The 25,215-nt window shown below is 35.0% G+C and overlaps 1 protein-coding gene across 1 annotated transcript in view; it reads right to left on the bottom strand.

Annotated features, from left to right (window-relative positions):
* The window catches only part of LOC146001348 (protein Wnt-4-like), a 44,194-nt gene extending 20,726 nt beyond the window's left edge, over nt 1-23,468 (bottom strand). Inside the window, exon 1 of the mRNA XM_083138662.1 lies at nt 23,148-23,468. Coding sequence (XP_082994788.1) covers nt 23,148-23,218 — 71 coding nt within the window. The 5' untranslated portion in view covers nt 23,219-23,468. The remainder of the gene's footprint in view (nt 1-23,147) is intronic.
* Between the last annotated feature and the right edge of the window lie 1,747 nt (nt 23,469-25,215).

The raw sequence follows: 25,215 nt of genomic DNA on the forward strand, positions 1-25,215 counted from the left end.
GACCCCTCTGTACATATTCATTAGCGTATTAATCATTCTAGCCGAAACCCCCATGTCCCATAATCTCCCCCATAGCATTTGCCTATTGATAGTCAAACGTCTTTTCAAAGTCAACGAAACAGCAATATAATTTCCCCCTTTTCTCGTTTAATTTGCTTTGAATCAGTGTGAGTAGTAGCAATGTGAGATAACGTCGGTCGCTGCATGGGTAGTCTTTAATTTGCACGTACTTAGAACTAATTTGCACGGGTTTTAATTAATTTGCACGTACTTAGAATTTATTTGCACGTACTTAGAATACTTTACATTTATGTATTTGCATGTTTATAACTTTTTTATGAATATATATTTATTTATTTTATGAAAAATATGTATATAGAAGGTAATTAGAGGTACTAAACGGTATGCATATGGTTTTATATTCATTACTGCAAAGTATGTAATGTATGAAACTATAATAATTAATGTTTATAATATTGAAAATAAGAGTTTATGGTTTATGAACCGCTATGAAAGGTGTTAATGATACGAAAGAAGACGGTCCCGGTACTCGAACCCGCGATATGTAACGGTAATAAATATAGTGCACTATGTAATACTGTTATATGGCATATAATATATTGAGCGGAGAAGAACTATGTATAACGTGTGAGCTGAGTCTGATGCCAGACAGACAAGAGTGAACTCCGCGCAGGTAGAGGAGAAAGGAATTTGGGGAGTGTGCGTTCAAGGTCAAATGACGTCACAACGTCAGAACAAAGAAAGAACCCGATTGACCAATCAGAACCGGTTTTTCCAAGGTTAACCAGTACGCAATAACAGGGGAAAGGTATGCAATACTGTAGGGCAGGGGAGGGATTCAACCAGACAACAAAGGATGTCTGGAAATGCGCAGCAAGGGTCAAATCTCTGAAGCTATGCGTCGCTTGTAGAACCGGTTTCCGCCGCCAATTAATATTCCGCTCAGGTTTGCCTTCAAGGCACAGGACGCTTTAGCGCAGGTTTTTTTTATCTGTACTATGAAGAAGGGAGAGCTATTAGGGACGGGGCCTACAGTTTTCACCATTTGCTTTTATCACGGGGTAACGAACCTAGGACCCTTTGATTATTGATTTAGGTAGTAAATGTATGTTACTGTGTGCTATTTAACTTAATTTTGAGTTTATTTTTTACCAAACTTTGACTTTATGTCAAATATTTTCACAGCTTATCCTTATTTTTACAAAAATAACACTATTTGTACTATTCAGGCAACATTTTTTATTAAATTTTGGACTCGCAAAGATATTTTTACAACTTTTTAACTTATTATTTTACAATTTTATGTTAATTTTTACCAAAATAACACTATTTGTACTATTCAGGCAACACTTTTATTAAATTTTGGACTCAAAGACATTTTTTCAACTTTTAACTTATTATTTTACAACTTTAAGTTAATTTTTTATCAAAATAACACTATTTGTACTATTCAAGCAACATTTTTTATTAAATTTTGGACTCACAAAGACATTTTTTTTCTACGTTTAACTTATTATTTTACAACTTTATATTAATTTTTTACCAAAATAACACTATTTGTACTAATCAGGCAACATTTTTTATTAAATTTTGGACTCACAGACATTTTTTCTACGTTTAACTTATTATTTTACAACTTTATATTAATTTTTTACCAAAATAACACTATTTGTACTAATCAGGCAACATTTTTTATTAAATTTTGTATTTACAAAGAGATTTTTTCAACTTTTAATTTATTATTTACAAGTTTATGCCTATTTTTTACTCAAATAACACAATTCTATCTGTTCAGGAAAGACTTTTAGTTACATTTTCGACACACAAAGTGTGTGTTCTCAACTTCTATCTGTTTATTTCACAAGTTTAGGCTTATTATTACCAAAATAATACAATTCAATCTGTTCAGGAAAGACTTTTAGTCGCATTTTCGACACACAGAGTGTGTGATCTCAACTTCTATCTGTTTATTTCACAAGTTTAGGCTTATTATTACCAAAATAATACAATTCAATCTGTTCAGGAAAGACTTTTAGTCGCATTTTCGACACACAAAGTGTGTGTTCTCAACTTCTATCTGTTTATTTCACAAGTTTAGGCTTATTATTACTCAAATAACACAATTGTATCTGTTCAGGAAAGATTTTTATTTACATTTTCGACACACAAAGTGTGTGTTCTCAACTTTTATTTGTTTATTTTACAAGTTTAGCCTAATATTTACTCAAATGACACTATTTATATTATTCAGGCACCATTTTTATTACATTTTGGACTTTCAAAGACACACACACACACACACACACAGAGAGAGAGAGAGAGAGAGAGAGATTTTTTCCAAGTTTACAGGATTATTCTCTAGTTTACTCAAATAACACAATTTAGATGTGTTTTGAATTATATTTTGGATGCAAAAGTATGTTTTGACAAGTTCTACCCTTTTATTTTACAAGTTTAGGCTTATTATTACTCAAATAACACAATTTAATCCAGTCAGGAAGGATTTGTTATTATATTTTGGATGCACAAAGAGATGTTTTCAACTTTTTTACTGATTTTTTGCAGGGTATGTATTAATTTGTATTTATTTTGTTTCGTATCATATATACATTTACAAATTTTTAATTTAGAGTTTAGTATTTATTTAATTTTTTTTCAAAAACACTAAAGAAAAAGTACTTTTAGCTAAAATGTAAGCCACAGAATATATTATTATTATTATTATTATTAGGGTTTACTGATTTCCACTATGCTATTTTTGGTTCTGTATTTCTATATGAAGGGCCAGGGGGGAAAACGATGAATGTTCATTCGAGACAATTTGCCAGGAAATGAAAAACAAAGTATTTCTTTCCATAAGAACGTTAATATATGCCAAAATAATAATGCGTTTTTCAGGCACTTCTCATCGTTTCCCAACCAAGGCCGTTCTCATTCTTATAGTACAGCTTCTGAACTATCAGATGGCGTTGCGATCTCAAAATGGGCGAAAAATCGACATTCATCGTTTTTCCCCCTGGCCCTTCATATGTATTTATTTAGGTCAGGCTACGCCTGCTACGTAGGAAAGTTTGTTTATGTTAGAGTTTGCTGAGTATTTTGTTACTTTTATACTAGGTAAAGTTTTCTAAATATATCAGGAAGGGCTCCATCCATATACTTTTGTTTTTGCTGTTTGGAGATGATGCGATCAGCATCACTCTCCATCTGCTTTTTATTTTATGTACCCAATATTATTTTGAGGCTTAGTGAATTCTTGAGCCTATTTATGCAGGAGAGAGGGCTTGAAAATTTTCATTTCAGATAACCCACAACTATTTGTCAGAGTATTTTAAAGGATATTTTATATTTATTATGTGCTACTAGAATATCAAAGCTTGCTTAATTTTTATGTCTGTAACGCTGTTATTGTATTTCTAGCTAAGGTTTACTGGATAAAGTACACGAAATGTTTATCATTTCGACTATTTGCCAAATTTTTAGTGTAACGAAAATTATTGTGTGTCTATAAAGACTGAAATCCCTTTACCGATGGGTCCATAACTGGACGCTTACCAACATTGTTTCTTTTTTTAAAAAATATATATATATATAACCATTTATCAATATATTCTCAATTCACAGGACAAGACGAAGTTCACAGACGACTGACTATATGGACCATAGGTCCGCTTGCTAAACTTTTTTTCTATGCTAGAAGAATAATTTAGCCTTATAGCCTTTTTCAAGGTATTTTTGAAGTATTACTGGTTTCTTGGGTGCATCAACATTTGGGTTATTTCTATTTTCTTTATTATACGAGGCCACAATCACTATCTGAACACTGAAATTCTCTGATTGAAACTAAAACCTTAGGCTGTAACTAGGGATTTAGTATGTATATCGACAATTTATAGGATAACACGAACCTTACAAAGGATTGTAGGTGATGTAGGCCCACACGCCAGAGCTTTGTTAACCTGCAAGAAGCATTTACAGCTAATGCTACGAGGAAATGAGGTTGATTTTTTACTGTTTCACAAGAATGCTATTTTTTATACACCCAATATTTGCTTTTCAAGTAACTACATGTACCAGAAGCACTTACAGGCCAACTCTAACTAGACTTCCTCTTATTCTATATCAGGTGCTAAATTTATAAAGAACTATGATTGTGTATATTTCTGAGGAAGTACGCAAAAGCAGATTACCCGATTAAAGTATCTGAAAAACATATTTTTCTATGCAAGTATATTTTTATTGACTGGATTATTTAACAGATCAAACAGGAAGACTGCAAAATTCATTAAAAGTAGTTCTATAGTATAGGTGGTTTCAGAGATATAAAAAGAACAAATATAAGATTTCGCTTTTTTTTTGCTTCTGAGGCTAATCGCGACGCTAAGGGTAAATGGCCAGGAAATGTAACGGAGGAGAAACAATCCCAAAAGTTATGGGCTGCATGTAAGTTAATACCACAGAGATATTACAGTAGGTGTAGGTTCTTCCACCAGAACATTTCTATCATAATAATACTGGTTATGCTGTACTGTTAGCTAAAGATGCTGATATTTGAGAAACTTAAAAGCTTATTTGCAAAATTTTAGATAAATAATAATCTGTTAGACTGTAAACATATTTTATATCCATTCTGCAAAAGATACGATGACAAAATTTAAAAATTGTTATCGTCCAGACAGGGACTCGAACCCTGGACAGATAGGTTAAAAGCCTAACGCTATACCAACTAAGCTATCTGGGCACAAGGTATTCTTTTTTTGAAAAGTTAGTTATGTTAAGAAATATATTGAAACACTTGAGAACACTTTTGGTCTGGTTCGACAGACAAGGAGACAACATTTCTAAATTTTTACAGACTGGGTGTATTTTTCCACTATAGAGGCCTTCACTATATGTAATTCGAAACGCTAAAGTTCAGCTAGCTTCCAAAATTGAGGTAAAGATTGTGTTTGGCGAGATTAACAAGTTACAATTATATCCAGTTACGGACAAATAAAGCTAAAACTCTTAGATTTACTGTACTAGCCAAGTTTTAGTAATATTTTCTTCACTTTAGTACAAATACCAAAGAAATAGGTATATTTTATTTATAATTTGACAAAATGTACTAGTATTTAATTTACAAAGTTAGGTAAAAAGCAGTAATTTTTAAAAATATTGTTACTGCCTTCAAATTTTATGTTCTTTAGCCACTAACAACTGATTAACACTGTTTGGCATCCTTTAAATAGGAAAAGAAGGAATTATTTGTTTATTATTTTTACTTTATATTTATATTTATTTAAGAAAACAATTCTACAGTTTAACTTAATTTTAACAAATTGTTACTAATTTATATATCAAAGTTATGTTATTTATAGTGTATCAAGGCGTATAAAGTTAATACTTATCAGTTCAACTAACAATTATATTTTACACACAAAAGATGATGTTTACAGTTAAATTACTTGAATCAGAGAATAATATTTTACAGTAATTGATTCATTCAGCACTAGTCAGTACTTTTATGCTTCAGAAAGTTTTCTTAATTTTCTATTACGCATGTTATTTTGGGCTATTTTTAAAATGTATTTCTAAGGCAAACTGGTTTAATTTTCTGCTTATAATGCAAAGTTGACATAGTTTTCGCACAATGCATTGTACATTTGTTATATTCTCTACTTACAATTCAAATATTATGCTTATTTAATGTATAACTAACTAACTCTCTAGCCTTCTTAAACCCGAAGGTTCATGGCTGCAGCAACACATGCCTTTCATCTGTCCCTGTCCTGAGCAAGATCTATATACTCCTTTCCTTCCCTACCAATTTCCTTTTGGTCCATCTCTACATTATCCCTCCATCTTTGTTTTGGTCTTTCTATTGGTCTTTTACCATCAGGTTTCCCAACAAGAATCCTGTATACTCTTCTTTCCTCTCCCATTTGTACCACAGGATCTACACACCTAAGTCTTTTTGATTTAATCATTCTAATAATATCTGGACATGAATACAAATTATGTACTTCCAAATTATGTAACCTTCTCCACTCATCTGTCTCCTCATCTGTTTTAGGTCCAAATATTTTCCTAAGGATTTTATTTTCAAATACTCTCAATTTATGTTCCTTTTTCAATGTAAGGGACTAAGTTTATTTACTGTATTTAACTTTTATTTTTTGTAATTAACAAAAATTAAAAGCTTATACTGTAGTTATTATATCTTTTTCTATCAGCTTATTTTGAAATTAATATTATTAGGTATAGTCTTTGATTTATAACTATATTGCTTTTTTTATCAATTTATCTAAGAGTACACGCAGACAAACACATGTGTTCACACTTTTATGTAAATAGATATGCCATTTTTCAATATTTTAGTATGAAGATTGCACTTTAGCTATTTAAGCAAGGGTAGGAAAGGTAGGATTTCTGAGAATTTGTTGCAGGATTTTGTTGTCCAAGTATAGATGAGAACTGAGTTGGGAGACTGTTTTGAACCTTTTCATGAGAGTTTGCATGTGAACTGTATGCAAATTGAGCACTATTGACTGTGCATGCTTCTAAGTTTTGCTGTTATTTTACATCAAGTCTGTGAGACTGTAGTCAGTTTTCCCATTTCAAGTAGTTTTTATTGATTGTATTTGTATATGTTGTGGGGACTTAGCAGTTTTATGTTATGAGTCAGTTTGTTGTAGAATATTTTTACATGATTGTTTTGAGATATTGAGTGTCTGCTGTTTTACTTGTAATTATTTTCCTTCTTGTGTTGTGTATATGACTATATTTTGTCCAAGTTCGTAGTATTTAGAATAATTGTTATTGACTTGTAGATGTAGGGAGTAATAATCCTTTGCAAGATGCCCTATACTTTAGTCTGAATATTATTCTTAGTGTTCACTTTTGAAGCCTTAGTATTCTGGTAGTATTATTAATGTAGAGGTAAATTAGGCTGAAACGTAGGCATTTTTTCTGATAAATTATACTCACTTAGTTGTTTCAGCAGGTAGAAGTTGCATGATGGTTTACTGCTGATGATGTTCATTTGCTCTTCTTATGTACTACGTATGATGTAGCTTACTTGAGTAACTGGAATTTTCTACTGAAAAAAGGATTGCTTGTCTATTTTATTCCTATGTTGTTCATGAAAAGGTTCAAAACAGTCTCCCAACTCAGTTCTCATCTATACTTGGACAACAAAATCCTGCAACAAATTCTCAGAAATCCTACCTTTCCTACCCTTGCTTAAATAGCTAAAGTGCAATCTTCATACTAAAATATTGAAAAATGGCATATCTATTTACATAAAAGTGTGAACACATGTGTTTGTCTGCGTGTACTCTTAGATAAATTGATAAAAAAAGCAATATAGTTATAAATCAAAGACTATACCTAATAATATTAATTTCAAAATAAGCTGATAGAAAAAGATATAATAACTACAGTATAAGCTTTTAATTTTTGTTAATTACAAAAAATAAAAGTTAAATACAGTAAATAAACTTAGTCCCTTACATTGAAAAAGGAACATAAATTGAGAGTATTTGAAAATAAAATCCTTAGGAAAATATTTGGACCTAAAACAGATGAGGAGACAGATGAGTGGAGAAGGTTACATAATTTGGAAGTACATAATTTGTATTCATGTCCAGATATTATTAGAATGATTAAATCAAAAAGACTTAGGTGTGTAGATCCTGTGGTACAAATGGGAGAGGAAAGAAGAGTATACAGGATTCTTGTTGGGAAACCTGATGGTAAAAGACCAATAGAAAGACCAAAACAAAGATGGAGGGATAATGTAGAGATGGACCAAAAGGAAATTGGTAGGGAAGGAAAGGAGTATATAGATCTTGCTCAGGACAGGGACAGATGAAAGGCATGTGTTGCTGCAGCCATGAACCTTCGGGTTTAAGAAGGCTAGAGAGTTAGTTAGTTATACATTAAATAAGCATAATATTTGAATTGTAAGTAGAGAATATAACAAATGTACAATGCATTGTGCGAAAACTATGTCAACTTTGCATTATAAGCAGAAAATTAAACCAGTTTGCCTTAGAAATACATTTTAAAAATAGCCCAAAATAACATGCGTAATAGAAAATTAAGAAAACTTTCTGAAGCATAAAAGTACTGACTAGTGCTGAATGAATCAATTACTGTAAAATATTATTCTCTGATTCAAGTAATTTAACTGTAAACATCATCTTTTGTGTGTAAAATATAATTGTTAGTTGAACTGATAAGTATTAACTTTATACGCCTTGATACACTATAAATAACATAACTTTGATATATAAATTAGTAACAATTTGTTAAAATTAAGTTAAACTGTAGAATTGTTTTCTTAAATAAATATAAATATAAAGTAAAAATAATAAACAAATAATTCCTTCTTTTCCTATTTAAAGGATGCCAAACAGTGTTAATCAGTTGTTAGTGGCTAAAGAACATAAAATTTGAAGGCAGTAACAATATTTTTAAAAATTACTGCTTTTTACCTAACTTTGTAAATTAAATACTAGTACATTTTGTCAAATTATAAATAAAATATACCTATTTCTTTGGTATTTGTACTAAAGTGAAGAAAATATTACTAAAACTTGGCTAGTACAGTAAATCTAAGAGTTTTAGCTTTATTTGTCCGTAACTGGATATAATTGTAACTTGTTAATCTCGCCAAACACAATCTTTACCTCAATTTTGGAAGCTAGCTGAACTTTAGCGTTTCGAATTACATATAGTGAAGGCCTCTATAGTGGAAAAATACACCCAGTCTGTAAAAATTTAGAAATGTTGTCTCCTTGTCTGTCGAACCAGACCAAAAGTGTTCTCAAGTGTTTCAATATATTTCTTAACATAACTAACTTTTCAAAAAAAGAATACCTTGTGCCCAGATAGCTTAGTTGGTATAGCGTTAGGCTTTTAACCTATCTGTCCAGGGTTCGAGTCCCTGTCTGGACGATAACAATTTTTAAATTTTGTCATCGGATCTTTTGCAGAATGGATATAAAATATGTTTACAGTCTAACAGATTATTATTTATCTAAAATTTTGCAAATAAGCTTTTAAGTTTCTCAAATATCAGCATCTTTAGCTAACAGTACAGCATAACCAGTATTATTATGATAGAAATGTTCTGGTGGAAGAACCTACACCTACTGTAATATCTCTGTGGTATTAACTTACATGCAGTCCATAACTTTTGGGATTGTTTCTCCTCCGTTACATTTCCTGGCCATTTACCCTTAGCGTCGCGATTAGCCTCAGAAGCAAAAAAAAAGCGAAATCTTATATTTGTTCTTTTTATATCTCTGAAACCACCTATACTATAGAACTACTTTTAATGAATTTTGCAGTCTTCCTGTTTGATCTGTTAAATAATCCAGTCAATAAAAATATACTTGCATAGAAAAATATGTTTTTCAGATACTTTAATCGGGTAATCTGCTTTTGCGTACTTCCTCAGAAATATACACAATCATAGTTCTTTATAAATTTAGCACCTGATATAGAATAAGAGGAAGTCTAGTTAGAGTTGGCCTGTAAGTGCTTCTGGTACATGTAGTTACTTGAAAAGCAAATATTGGGTGTATAAAAAATAGCATTCTTGTGAAACAGTAAAAATCAACCTCATTTCCTCGTAGCATTAGCTGTAAATGCTTCTTGCAGGTTAACAAAGCTCTGGCGTGTGGGCCTACATCACCTACAATCCTTTGTAAGTAATATAATTAAGCCTTGTTTCCATATTGAAACCAATAAGTCGCTGACCAAGGCAGTTTATTAAGGTAAAAAACACTTAACACGTAACGTTTCGACCCTGTAGCAGGGTCTTCCTCAGACGAAGAACTAAACTAAAATGATGAAATAAACTACACACAGAAAGATTACATACACATAGCAGGGTCACAAGCCACACAACAACAAATCAAGTTGACAGTCCTTATCTAGGAAGATTTCTGCAAAGGAATTAAACATATCACCTCCTGACAGTTGTTGACTAATGGGTCTACTACACTGACAGGTGATTGGCAGGTCAAGATCAGCAAGAGTCTAAGAACCACCTGCTCACCACTCCCCCACCCCTCCTGCCTTTCTGGTTATGGGTGAATACCTCCTCCTCTGGTCTTCTTCTTTTCTCTTCTTTCTTCCTTCTTCATACTTCTTTTTTCTTCATTCCTTTTCTTCATCCTTTCAACTTTCTCTAACACACTCTTCCATAGCTACAGCAGAGTGGGGAGTAAAATCATCAAGATTAGTGAAGGTCTAAATATAGGCTCTTGCTTGAGCCCTGTGCTGGCGGAATTAGTTATGAATGAATGGGAGAAGGAAGTGATAGTGAAAGGAGGAGATAAGTTAAGTCTATTTTGTAGATATGTGGATGATTGTTTTGGGATATGGAAAGGAACAAAAAGGCAGCTGAGTAAGCTTGTTAAAGATGTAGAAGATGAGAAAGCAGGGATATTCCTTGAGCTCGAAACGGAACAGGAAGGAACATTAAATTTCTTGGATATTGAGATGAAAAAGAAGAGAGGAATGGGGATAGTGGCTACATGGTATCAAAAGAAGTGTTCGGCAGGAGTGTTCTGCCACAAAAGAAGTGATGTGGGTGATGGAACTAAACGTAATTTTATAAGGAATATGGAAGACCGAATAAAGAAGATATGCACAGAGAAAGGGGAAGAAGAAACCAAGATTAATAGCCTGTGGGAACAACTAGAAGAGAATGGCTATGAAAAGAAAGACAGACACAACATCAACAGAAGAAGGAAAGAGATAAAAGAGAGAGGACTGGAAGAGAAGGAAGAAAAAGAAAAAGAGAGATGGTTTGGTATAAGAAGTATGGGCGATGCCACTGAGAAGATATGCAAAGTGCTGAGGAAAGTGGGTATAAGAACTTACAGGAAGGGAGGACGCACTATTTTAAGTATAGCCAGCAAGAAGAAAGAAGAAAAGAGAGAGGAGGAAGAGGAAGGGGTTATCTACGAGGTGAAGTGCAGAGGATGTGAAAGTGTATATATAGGGGAAACGAAGAAGAGACTTAAAGACAGGTTAAAGCAACACATGGATGATGTGAGATTGAAGAGAGACAGGAATGCCATATTCAAACACACTAGAGAAACAGGACATGAAGTTGAATGGGATTCAGCTAGGCGAATAGGAAAAGAGAAGAGAGAACTAGTGAGAAAATGGAAGGAGGCCAAAGAAATAGAAAAGAAAGGAGAAGACATCATGAATTGGAATGGAGGGCTCAAGATAAACAAGGAATGGAAGAGTGTGTTAGAGAAAGTTGAAAGGATGAAGAAAAGGAATGAAGAAAAAAGAAGTATGAAGAAGGAAGAAAGAAGAGAAAAGAAGAAGACCAGAGGAGGAGGTATTCACCCATAACCAGAAAGGCAGGAGGGGTGGGGGAGTGGTGAGCAGGTGGTTCTTAGACTCTTGCTGATCTTGACCTGCCAATCACCTGTCAGTGTAGTAGACCCATTAGTCAACAACTGTCAGGAGGTGATATGTTTAATTCCTTTGCAGAAATCTTCCTAGATAAGGACTGTCAACTTGATTTGTTGTTGTGTGGCTTGTGACCCTGCTATGTGTATGTAATCTTTCTGTGTGTAGTTTATTTCATCATTTTAGTTTAGTTCTTCGTCTGAGGAAGACCCTGCTACAGGGTCGAAACGTTACGCGTTAAGTGTTTTTACCTTAATAAACTGCCTTGGTCAGCGACTTATTGGTTTTCCTTTGTAAGGTTCGTGTTATCCTATAAATTGTCGATATACATACTAAATCCCTAGTTACAGCCTAAGGTTTTAGTTTCAATCAGAGAATTTCAGTGTTCAGATAGTGATTGTGGCCTCGTATAATAAAGAAAATAGAAATAACCCAAATGTTGATGCACCCAAAAAACCAGTAATACTTCAAAAATACCTTGAAAAAGGCTATAAGGCTAAATTATTCTTCTAGCATAGAAAAAAAGTTTAGCAAGTGGACCTATGGTCCATATAGTCAGTCGTCTGTGAACTTCGTCTTGTCCTGTGAATTGAGAATATATTGATAAATGGTTATATATATATTTTTTTAAAAAAAGAAACAATGTTGGTAAGCGTCCAGTTATGGACCCATCGGTAAAGGGATTTCAGTCTTTATAGACACACAATAATTTTCGTTACACTAAAAATTTGGCAAATAGTCGAAATGATAAACATTTCGTGTACTTTATCCAGTAAACCTTAGCTAGAAATACAATAACAGCGTTACAGACATAAAAATTAAGCAAGCTTTGATATTCTAGTAGCACATAATAAATATAAAATATCCTTTAAAATACTCTGACAAATAGTTGTGGGTTATCTGAAATGAAAATTTTCAAGCCCTCTCTCCTGCATAAATAGGCTCAAGAATTCACTAAGCCTCAAAATAATATTGGGTACATAAAATAAAAAGCAGATGGAGAGTGATGCTGATCGCATCATCTCCAAACAGCAAAAACAAAAGTATATGGATGGAGCCCTTCCTGATATATTTAGAAAACTTTACCTAGTATAAAAGTAACAAAATACTCAGCAAACTCTAAAATAAACAAACTTTCCTACGTAGCAGGCGTAACCTGACCTAAATAAATACATATAGAAATACAGAACCAAAAATAGCATAGTGGAAATCAGTAAACCCTAATAATAATAATAATAATAATAATAATAATAATAATAATAATAATAATAATAATATATTCTGTGGCTTACATTTTAGCTAAAAGTACTTTTTCTTTAGTGTTTTTGAAAAAAATTAAATAAATACTAAACTCTAAATTAAAAATTTGTAAATGTATATATGATACGAAACAAAATAAATACAAATTAATACATACCCTGCAAAAAATCAGTAAAAAAGTTGAAAACATCTCTTTGTGCATCCAAAATATAATAACAAATCCTTCCTGACTGGATTAAATTGTGTTATTTGAGTAATAATAAGCCTAAACTTGTAAAATAAAAGGGTAGAACTTGTCAAAACATACTTTTGCATCCAAAATATAATTCAAAACACATCTAAATTGTGTTATTTGAGTAAACTAGAGAATAATCCTGTAAACTTGGAAAAAATCTCTCTCTCTCTCTCTCTGTGTGTGTGTGTGTGTGTGTGTGTGTGTGTGTGTGTGTGTCTTTGAAAGTCCAAAATGTAATAAAAATGGTGCCTGAATAATATAAATAGTGTCATTTGAGTAAATATTAGGCTAAACTTGTAAAATAAACAAATAAAAGTTGAGAACACACACTTTGTGTGTCGAAAATGTAAATAAAAATCTTTCCTGAACAGATACAATTGTGTTATTTGAGTAATAATAAGCCTAAACTTGTGAAATAAACAGATAGAAGTTGAGAACACACACTTTGTGTGTCGAAAATGCGACTAAAAGTCTTTCCTGAACAGATTGAATTGTATTATTTTGGTAATAATAAGCCTAAACTTGTGAAATAAACAAATAGAAGTTGAGATCACACACTCTGTGTGTCGAAAATGCGACTAAAAGTCTTTCCTGAACAGATTGAATTGTATTATTTTGGTAATAATAAGCCTAAACTTGTGAAATAAACAGATAGAAGTTGAGAACACACTTTGTGTGTCGAAAATGTAACTAAAAGTCTTTCCTGAACAGATAGAATTGTGTTATTTGAGTAAAAAAATAGGCATAAACTTGTAAATAATAAATTAAAAGTTGAAAAAATCTCTTTGTAAATACAAAATTTAATAAAAAATGTTGCCTGATTAGTACAAATAGTGTTATTTTGGTAAAAAATTAATATAAAGTTGTAAAATAATAAGTTAAACGTAGAAAAAATGTCTTTGTGAGTCCAAAATTTAATAAAAAATTTTGCCTGATTAGTACAAATAGTGTTATTTTGGTAAAAAATTAATATAAAGTTGTAAAATAATAAGTTAAACGTAGAAAAAAAATGTCTTTGTGAGTCCAAAATTTAATAAAAAATGTTGCTTGAATAGTACAAATAGTGTTATTTTGGTAAAAAATTAACTTAAAGTTGTAAAATAATAAGTCAAAAGTTGAAAAAAATGTCTTTGAGTCCAAAATTTAATAAAAGTGTTGCCTGAATATTACAAATAGTGTTATTTTTGTAAAAATAAGGTTAAGCTGTGAAAATGTTTGACATAAAGTCAAAGTTTGGTAAAAAATAAACTCAAAATTAAGTTAAATAGCACACAGTAACATACATTTACTACCTAAATCAATAATCAAAGGGTCCTAGGTTCGTTACCCCGTGATAAAAGCAAATGGTGAAAACTGTAGGCCCCGTCCCTAATAGCTCTCCCTTCTTCATAGTACAGATAAAAAAAACCTGCGCTAAAGCGTCCTGTGCCTTGAAGGCAAACCTGAGCGGAATATTAATTGGCGGCGGAAACCGGTTCTACAAGCGACGCATAGCTTCAGAGATTTGACCCTTGCTGCGCATTTCCAGACATCCTTTGTTGTCTGGTTGAATCCCTCCCCTGCCCTACAGTATTGCATACCTTTCCCCTGTTATTGCGTACTGGTTAACCTTGGAAAAACCGGTTCTGATTGGTCAATCGGGTTCTTTCTTTGTTCTGACGTTGTGACGTCATTTGACCTTGAACGCACACTCCCCAAATTCCTTTCTCCTCTACCTGCGCGGAGTTCACTCTTGTCTGTCTGGCATCAGACTCAGCTCACACGTTATACATAGTTCTTCTCCGCTCAATATATTATATGCCATATAACAGTATTACATAGTGCACTATATTTATTACCGTTACATATCGCGGGTTCGAGTACCGGGACCGTCTTCTTTCGTATCATTAACACCTTTCATAGCGGTTCATAAACCATAAACTCTTATTTTCAATATTATAAACATTAATTATTATAGTTTCATACATTACATACTTTGCAGTAATGAATATAAAACCATATGCATACCGTTTAGTACCTCTAATTACCTTCTATATACATATTTTTCATAAAATAAATAAATATATATTCATAAAAAAGTTATAAACATGCAAATACATAAATGTAAAGTATTCTAAGTACGTGCAAATAAATTCTAAGTACGTGCAAATTAATTAAAACCCGTGCAAATTAGTTCTAAGTACGTGCAAATTAAAGACCACCCATGCAGCGACCGACGTTATCTCACATTGCTACTACTAGTGTGTTCAGGACAAAAACATTATCTACCAGAAACAGTGCTAAAGTAGCAAAATATTCTTTAAAATACTAAATATCTAACAAGGAAGTTTCGAAACATTTATTAGCTAATTCCAATGAAGCACTCATTAATCATATGCCTTCCTTTCAATTACCAGAAGCAGGACTAAGTGCTACGTTCGTATGGAAAGGAACAATATAAGTCAGAATCCCCGGCGCCCTCCAATTATATTTCGTTCTTCTCTGTAATTCACTCAATTCCTTGTGGTGACCTTACTGTAAGGGGTGATTTGCGTTGCATTCCTTTGTTCTCTTAATCTATTCAGAGGCTTCTTTGTCAAAAGTTCGTTTTGAGTCTACTTTATGCTCAGATAGTGTTAATCGGGACTGTATCTTCAGTTGTATAGTAAGAATTCCTCAACTGAGAACGTAAACGTTCTATGTACAATTTTTCATTTTTTCAGGAGAGTCCTTAAAAATTTAACATGATATATTTATTGAACCTTTGTCACCATTGCGATGAAAGTTTATGCTGATATATTGAAGAGACTCTAAAATTAAGTAGTTGTTTTTGTTAGGTATTAATGTTGTAATTAAGAAGTGAAATTTCAGATAGAACAATGGAGATGAAACAATTTCATTACAAATAGACCACAGCCAAAATATCTCGATTTGTTTACAATTTGGAGATAGAACATTTGCATCCTCAATGGAAGAATTGTAGAAATATTGGACGTGGTGCTGTATTTGTCCATTGCTATGCTCGGCATTAAGTAACAATAGGCTACGAAGAACCCTTCTGTTCGTTTAGAGTATATCGTATGATTTGACATTGTGGCATTCAGAAATCTTGTTTCTTGGCTGTTTGAGAATGGAGTATCGTGTGGACGGAAGGGCGGGGTTTCAAGAAAACCGGAAGTTGACCGTGGTATAAGGACAGACGCGCCCAGTCCAAATCTTTCAAGACCATTCCACGTGGTGAGTGTAAACAAGCAAAGTCCGTTGTCACCTTTGTTATCGATTTTTTTTTAAAAAAAGAAATATATATTTAGCAAGACTGTGTCAATTTAAATTAATCTATTATTATTCTGCTGCTTATGTACTTACACTCACTCACCCTTAGATCCAGCATTCTTAAAACAACGCTCAAGGTATCCTGGGTTCGATCCCCGGTGGATGTATATTGTGGTTAGGATCCCACTTTAAACTGTAGGTCCAGTCCCGATTAGCCTATCTGTGCATTAAGTTGACTTAAAGCCGAAAAACTCACCTATTCTTTCGGTTATTTCACGTCGCCCTTTTCCTTTGATGAGGATGAATGATGATGCGGTGAAATAGATGAACAGCCATTCCTTACCCATGATTCGAACTTGGGACCTCTTGTCGCGTTAAGCTAAACACTCAGTCACGGAGGCCAGCACACTATCATTAATTCGAGTTTAGAACCACAATAGAAGTAATACAGTTGGATTAACTTTCGTTCTATGAATCCACATCAATTCTGCTCAGATCTGGGTGGAATAGCAAGTGTGGTTGTTGTTAGCATCATTCATCCTCATCATCTGCTCTAAAAAGCAGAAAAGCGACGAAGAGGAGAAAATATAAATTCACGTTCGTCATGTAATAATACTAGTATTAGATTCTAATAAAAGAAAGACTGTTACCTATTTTTAATATGTAGATTTCGTAGGTAAATTTCTCTGGACGATAGATAAAAAATAAATGTGTCTTCGATCGTATAAAATAATATTTTAAACTTAATTTTTCTTTCATTTGTATTATGGTAACAGTACAATCTATATTATTTTCAAGGACAATATCGTCTTTTTCAAACACTACTTTATACTGTAGTTCCAGTTTCGATTAGCCTACCAGTGCATAAAGCGGACTTAAAACACAAACAAACGTTTCCGATACATGCGAAAATATAGAAAACAGAATCCCATCGTAACCGATCAGTTTTAGAAGCGTACATTGCTCCCATGTTGATTCATTCAAAGCACCTATCTCCACACTCGACCAAATATCCTATGGTGCACCAGCTAAGAATTTCAACTCCGAACAGTACTCGATCCCCATGTAGCACATGTTTATATTATTTGAGAGCCCTTTTCCAAGCCTCGTCCTTCAAGATATTAGACGGATGGGAAAGGGCCGAGACATGTGTTACACTGTGAAAAAAATGTTATCAATGCAACACAGACAGTGATCCAAGAAGGACCACACCATTTTGGTCAACGATTAATCCCGAACGTTTACTACAGGCCGAAACCAAGTGTTAGGTAATAATCAAAATATAATTCTGATCATTCGTTTGAATCAGTTTCCAAATTCAAGTACTTAGGCGTAATACTAACAAATGAAAATGATATTATAGAGGAAATAAAATCAGACTTAATTCAGGAAATGTGTGTTACTTTTCACTTCATAAAATTGTATCTTAAGAAACTAAAAGTTTAAATATACAAAACAGTTATTTTGCCTGTAGTATTATATGGATGCGAAACTTGGTCCCTTACATTGAAAGAGGAACATAAATTAAGAGTGTTTGAAAATAAAATCCTTAGAAAAATATTTGGACCTAAAATGGAGAGGAGCAGGTGAGTGGAGAAGGTTGCATAATTTAGAAGTACATAATTTGTATTCATGTCCAGATATTACGAGTATTAGAATAATTAAATCAAGAAGACTTAGGTGGGCAGGTCATGTGGCACGAATGGGAGAGGAGAGAAGAGTTTACAGGATTCTTGTTGGGAAACCTGATGGTAAGAGACTGGTAGGAAGGCCAATACGAAGATGGAGAGGTAACATTGAGATGGATCTAATGGGAATCGGTAGGGATGGAAAAGTGTATATAGATCTTACTTAGGATAGGGAAACCTTCGGGTTTAAGAAGGCTAGAGAGTTAGTTAGTTTAACCTCGGTTGTGTTAAAATAAAATAACACAGATAACTCAAATGGTTGTACAGCGCCATTTTAACACCACTGACCAAAATGTGGTATGAACCTCCTGGTCCCACTGGGGACACATTAGCACTAGTTCTCTTCTTCTATTACTCGTAGGAAAGACTATATATCTTAATTCGTAAACACATTGGACTCTTTTTATTTCGAACTTGGATAATACGAAGTTCTTTCGTGTCCCCTTGGACTTCGAATTAGAAACAGTCTATATATATTTGTGTGTGTGTGTATTAATGGCCAGGAAAAAAAATTAAGCTTTTTAAAGAGAAACAGTCAAAATTATTAGGGTGTGTAAGGCACCCAAAAGCAGGGTTTTTAAAGGTGCAGGAATTTTTAAAAAAATCAATTCCGGTCCAGGAGAGAAAAATCAGTAATTGTAAATGGTTTCTGGACCGTGAAGAACCTTTTTATCTGTAAAGTATTTTAATTCGGTCCAGGAACTTTTTTTCTGGCTGAGTTTGAATAGGTCCAGGAACATTTTTTCAATGAAACAATACGGAACTTGGACCGAAATTAAATTTTGTGAGGAAAATGTTAGAATTTATGGGTTCTTGGAGCTTTAACAACCCTACCAAAAGTCGACCTCACTTCTTCGTAGTACGTCCCGTTATCTGCTTCTTGCATGCAGGCCAACGAGGCTCTGGCGTCTGAACCTATGGCCAGTATAATCTTCTGTAGAGCTGTGTTTTCCTGTGTTTTGTCCTTACATGTGCTGAGCGTCCCTTTACAGCTTTAGCTTTTAAATAGGTAAGGAGTCCTCAGAGACAGATAGGCTATTTTAGTTACGGTAAGGTGCTGGGCCTCGTACGAATGTGACGGGTGCAAATAACATAAGTGTTTGCGCACCCAAGAAAATCAATCCACAATGATGCTACAATTAACGAGAAGAACAAACAAGATCTTGTGTTAAGAATTCTAATGTACTTTCTTCTTAAATCCTCGACGCTGCGTACGGAATCATCTGGAGTCATCCAGGATGAAATACTTGGGTCCTGCCAAAGACAGCCCGCAATGCAGATGGAACAAACTTGAGAAAGAAGCGGCTTAACTTCTGGGCAAGGGAAGCAAAGAATTTGCCAAGATTGATAATCCGACGTGGTGGAAAAGTGGGTTGAATCCGGTGGTTGGGTTTCTCCAGGAAAATCCGTGGGCTTAGTGTAACTGCGAGGGATTAACTAAAGGATGAGGTTGATTGTAGACTCCTGCGCAGTGGACAAGAGTCAACGAGGCAGAAAGGACATTGTTCGATATTGACCCTGACCGAGATAAGGTAAAGTAACAACGCAGAGAGAAATGGTTTGGATAAGTAAAGAAATTGATACCGGTGAGAGGTTAAATGTATTGTCAAGTTTGTTTGGTAATTCTTATCAAATCGGGCCCATTTGTTGCCGAAAGTTTTGTTTGATCTCGTGTGTGGAGAGGTTGCTCTCGTTTTGGCTCTCGAGTTGTAAATGATTGTCTCGTTCTCGGTATGTTCTCGCATTTGACGCCTCATTACGACGGTACGAACCCTCGAAAAAAGTAATTTTGTCCCGACTGTATGCAACCACGGTGCACAAATTCACAGTTGCCACTAAGGGATTGACTTTTCAAATACAAAAAACAAAATATCAGATACATATCCTCTTTGTATCTGCATAATTCGCACAGTGAAGTATTTTTTTGTTTCAGATATAAATTATAGACTATTCTAGTTCCCTGTCTCATTTCAACAAGTCTCGAAGTGACTGGTCGCGTGCTAGTCTCAATTTCTGGGTCACTATCTCGTTTCAAACGTCGAGGTGAGTCAGAGTTTAGGCGACGATTTCAGAACTCTGTACAGTTTTAGAGCTTAGGGAACGAAACTCATATCAGAGAATTACTTGTTATGAAACATGCCAATGAACGTATTGATTGATTTGTTTGACTATGATTCGCTTTTCTGCCACGTTAGGCTAATGGCGTATTTGAGGTTGAATGTTGATAAGATGGGATGGCGACAATAACAAACATGTACTTACGCCCCCCCCCCCCAACACAAGTCCCACAGAGAATTATACTGGGCTGTGAGTCCGGGCGCCAGAGCCTCGTTAGTCTGCAAAATGCAGTCCAAGGTGAACTACGCGGAAGGGAGGTTGAAATTTGGGTTCTTTATGAAAGGTTCACCCCTTGAAACATCAGAGTGCGTGGTTTAGGTGGAGCGGGTTACGAAGTATAGTCGACGCGCTAGCCACGTTAACGACCGGCTGGCTTTGAAGTCAACGGAGCGCGCCCACCAGCTACAACATACACTCTCAACACAGTGTTGCCACACATCTACTCTCCACATCTACTCTACGCCACCTTGTCCCTCCGCCTTCCCACGGTATCCGCATTGAAGTTGCAAAGTACGGCAACAGCGTATCCACAGTCATGTGACTGAGACTCCACGTGGAGTAGACGAGCAGAATGACAGCTGCGCCCATTGGTTGAAGGTTGAGTGTGATTGGACGAAATCAACTCTCCCGCTGTTTATCCCCACCCACGTTCGTGGTGGCAGCTCTCTTCAGATCTTGGACGATAACCAAGTAAACGCGTCATCTATAACCCTATAGGTGAAGGGGGACACAAATTTGTGACTGCAATAATTGTCATGAATTTACTTAGAGAAATATAACGGCCGCTGTGTCGTTTTTCGTGCTGATTAATTGTATTGCATTTGAGGCAAATCTGTCAACGTTTTTCAATAGCAGCAAATGAAAATCCTAGTTCGTCTGTTACAAAGACTACGTATATCTTCCGTTTCAGTGTAGGGCATTTCTCCAATGAAAGTAACGCAATATAGAGCATGGAAGGGGATTGGGGTCAAACTTTTGTGCTCAATTTTTTTGTAGCGAATGGATACCTTGAAGAATTGGTCTGAAATTGAATTTGACTGAAATCAACCCACATGTTACAAAATGACTTTCATTTGTGTGCAGGTGCGCCAAACACTACGGATAGTTTTAAATCTCTGTCTAGTCCAAATTATCATAGTTCAAAAACGAAACTTACAGAAATTTAAGGTAATCACGTGAATTATAAGTAAGATAAGGTAATGCCCGTGGAAATTGCACTGTATCAGCACCACGCTCCGACCTTTTTTACCTTCCAGGGAGGTAGGTGAACCCCAGAGCCGCTTTATTCAGGCACAGGGACGGAAAATTTCCCCTCTTAGATCGATCACCCACTCCGGGAATTAAACCCTGGTCTCCCTCTGGCAGTCAAGCACCACGGCTCCGCGTGAAATATAGTTTGGTAATAAAAGCTTTAAAAATATAGTTGAGAGGGGGGAGACAAGTTACCAATGCTGTGAGCACGATAACTACCCTGAAAATACTTGCATGTTTAAAAAAGGCACAATGCCTATCAATAACGTTGAAAATTTTTACAGGGCAGAGGTGACATGACTCATTTTTGGGTCGTCCGTACATTGTGTTTTATTTTTTCTTATATAGGATATTTTATGATACTATAACCAGTGAGAGATTCACTATAAAGTCCACCTCTCTTCTCTGATCCACAATCTGACGACGCTACTTGTGACATATTCAGCATTTCTCGGATAATTTGTTGTAATCTGCTACGAAAGAGAATATCATTCCGGGTTAGATATCCGGTGGAGGCACATTGGTTCGGATCCCACTGTAGGTCCAGTTCCAATTAGCCTATCTGTGCATAAAGTTGACTTAAAATAACAGTTCAAAGATAATATTCCCAAATGAAATTGAAAGAGAGAAGTGCATGAACGAATATTGTAAATTCTATGCACGGTCTTAGCGAATAAACGAGGAAAGAGGGATGATGGAAAATTTTAAAAAAATATACAAAAGAAGAAACCAAGAAACAAATCAAATAGGAAGAATGATTTTTTTTTGTATTTTGATTTGCTTCATTTTACTTCGCCTTTTGTGTCACTTTTGGCTAATTTGCGAAGATGGGGATGAGTGATGATATGATGAAATTGATGAATGAACACTCACAGACATCCATGCGCAGGCCAGGATCCGAACCCGGGACCCCTGGCGTCGTAGCGCGATGTGCTAACCACTCCGCCACAGGGGCTGGCATAGGAATGTTAGGTTAACAAGAGATATAGAAAATTGAACATGACAAAGAAAGGAAATAGAATAGAAAAGGAAAATAGGATGTTAGAGAATTAGCTATATGTAGATAAGAGAAAACAAAGAAACAAGACACAATGAAAGAGAAAATGGGTGAAGGGACAACGAGAAAAATAAGAATATAATAAAGAAAATATTATAAATGAGGAAAATGAAATAAAATTTGTGACTGGTAGAAAAGCTGTTGTTGTTGTTGAGTTTGTTTTTGTTTTTTTAAGTCCACTTTATGCACGGAAAGACTAATTGAGACTGTACCGACAGTTTAAAGTGGGATCGGAACCACTATGTGCCTCCACCGGGTAACGAACCCGAGACCTCTGTATTGCAAGGAATGACATTATCACTACTCTATTGGCCATGGTCGAAAATGAACAGAAGGAAATAAAATGTGAATGAAGAGGAAAATTAAAAGTAGGGTCAATGAGAGGGGGAAAAAAAATAGTGAAAGGGACTGAAAGAACTTTAGGTGGAGAAAATAGAAAACAAAGAAACAAAATTAAGTGAAAGATAGGATGATGTAAGAACGTGAGTGATGATTGTACATAAGATGGGCAAACCCTGCCGATCTAGCTATTCTAATATACTTTGTCAACTCGTACCAAAATGAGAAATTATGTAAAAAAATTGCCTTCCAATATATATATAGGAATTGTATAGTCAGAGACACTTTTCGGTTGTAATGATACCATTGAAAGTCAATGGGATTACAGTAAAGAAACAAACGGATCGAAGACAGAAAAAAATACTATCAGATAATAGTATAAAATGGATAAGTAAAAAGGCGGTACAAGATTAACGAAAGGCAACAGTAAACAATCAAAAAAGGAGGGGGACAACATTAACCAAGCTGGAAACATGCTTGAAATCTGAAAAATCCTTACCCACAGATTGACTTCGTGTACAACACCAAAACGGCTGCGAATACGAGCAGGATACATCGAGTCGCATCCATTCTTGCGTTTTGTTACCTTCGGCACTCTCAGCGTCCAACCACACTTCGCAAACCTCCCTCTAGCATCGCCACAGTCACCCCAACTCCTCGTCGCACATCGTCACACTAACCAACACAATTTCGAAAACGCAAAATCTCAAGTCGCATCCACATCCCGGGTGCATTCTAATTATCCTTTGCCAAATTTCTTACTTGAGTCCCACTTTTCCCAGACGCGAACTTGTTCTAGACACTCCTTCTTTTTCGCTACTTTTTTCTTTCGCTTCCGGAAGAAAGTTTAGCGTCCCGGAGTCTCCGTTCTTGTCAACCCTTTCGCGGCCTAAGAAGGGTACTGAGCCAGGGAGGGCGAGAAAAGGGGACCCCACCCATTGCGACAATTCCGGGGCGTACTCCCTTCTTCCTATTGGCCAATTCCCACTTCCGATAACTTTTTCTTTTCTTTTTTTTAAAAAAAGGAGACAAAAACTTGAACGTTTTATTTACACACTAATTAGCTCATCTTAACAACTTTAAAAACTACTTATCCGCGGTTTACCTCCAAAGAATATCAAGATTAATATACGAGGGGCGATCAGAAATTAATTTACATGCAGTAGTGACAATTTCGAGATACTTTCTGTCAAGAATTGTGAATAACGTAAGCAAACCATGCCTTCTAGCTATTCTAATACACTTCCCAATCTCTTATCAAGATGTACAAAATAAATCATTCAAAAACTAATACATTTGCCATGCAATATAGGGATGGTACAGTCAGGGACGCTTATGGGTTGTAGTGATACCATTGAAAGTTATTGGGGTTATTGAAACCCAGAACAAAGGCGAGACGAGATGAAACTTGGCACAGTATCGTTCTCGTTCTCGTCTCCATTAACAAAGACAGCATTTTGCAGACTAGCGAGGCTCAGGCGAGACTCACACCTAGTATAATCATCTGTGAGGCTCGTGTTGTGTCGTCCATATATGTTCCTGATTGTCCTTCATCCATCTCATCTAATCACCATTCATTCTCATCTTTCGCGATTAGCCAAAAGTGGCAGAAAAGCGAAGTAAAATAAACTAAATCAATCAATCAATCAATCAAAGAAACAAACAGACCTGTGAGTTTATTACAGATCTGGTCCACAAACCAACTACTCCACGGGTTTCCCAGGAAATCTTTGCCCCTGTCTGCTCCATTTAAGATACTATTTCTATATTCTGTACCGGGATGGCGTATAGGGTTTTGAGACATTTCTCTGAAGGTCCTCGAAACTTAATGTTGTAATAGGTATAAGTAATACAAGCACTAGGCAATGAATAATGTCTAATTAGCATTGCATGGTAATAAGAAACCATTGTCACTAATATTCAACTCTGTAGCACCGAGATTCTTGTTTAAACTCCGCAGTTGACACACAATTATTCCGTAACAACAGCTGGAATTCTCCGCTGACATATTGTCAGAGCGGTATGCCAGACCTGTACTAACTGTTCATAAGCATCACTCCACTGTAGTATTTGGATACGTGCCTAAGCGTGTTGGTCACATGTTCATTCAGTTTCATAAGTACAGCCAGTATGGGGGTCTCTCTACAGAATTTCCTTACCCTGGTTTCGGTGAAGGCAAATAGTGATTCGAATCCCACTTTAACCATAGTTCCAGTCCCAATTAGTCTATCAGTGCACAAAGTTGACTTTAAAAAAAAGCTCAAACAATGCCAGCGTCAGTGTGTCCACTATAAACGCACCACACAAATTGAGTAAATAGGCATTTATTATTTTTAAAATATATGTTTCTGTAAATAAGAATATTTTAGTATCCACTTTATGCGTCCTTTCCTGTACACTAGAATTATGCTGAAGTTGTGATTACACAAATTATTCTGTTCTTCGGTGTAGTGAGTATAGTTAGTAAAATCATAGCAATTTTTAATTTTAGCTGTTCGTGGAAAAACTGAAGGGAGAAAATAGAAACGAGGAAAAGAGATTGGGGAAAAAGAGAGTGTGATAGAATG

The sequence above is a fragment of the Lepisma saccharinum genome, chromosome 17, assembly GCF_977018435.1.
Source record: "Lepisma saccharinum chromosome 17, izLepSacc3.1, whole genome shotgun sequence".
In the NCBI taxonomy this organism is placed as follows: Eukaryota; Metazoa; Arthropoda; class Insecta; order Zygentoma; family Lepismatidae; genus Lepisma; species Lepisma saccharinum.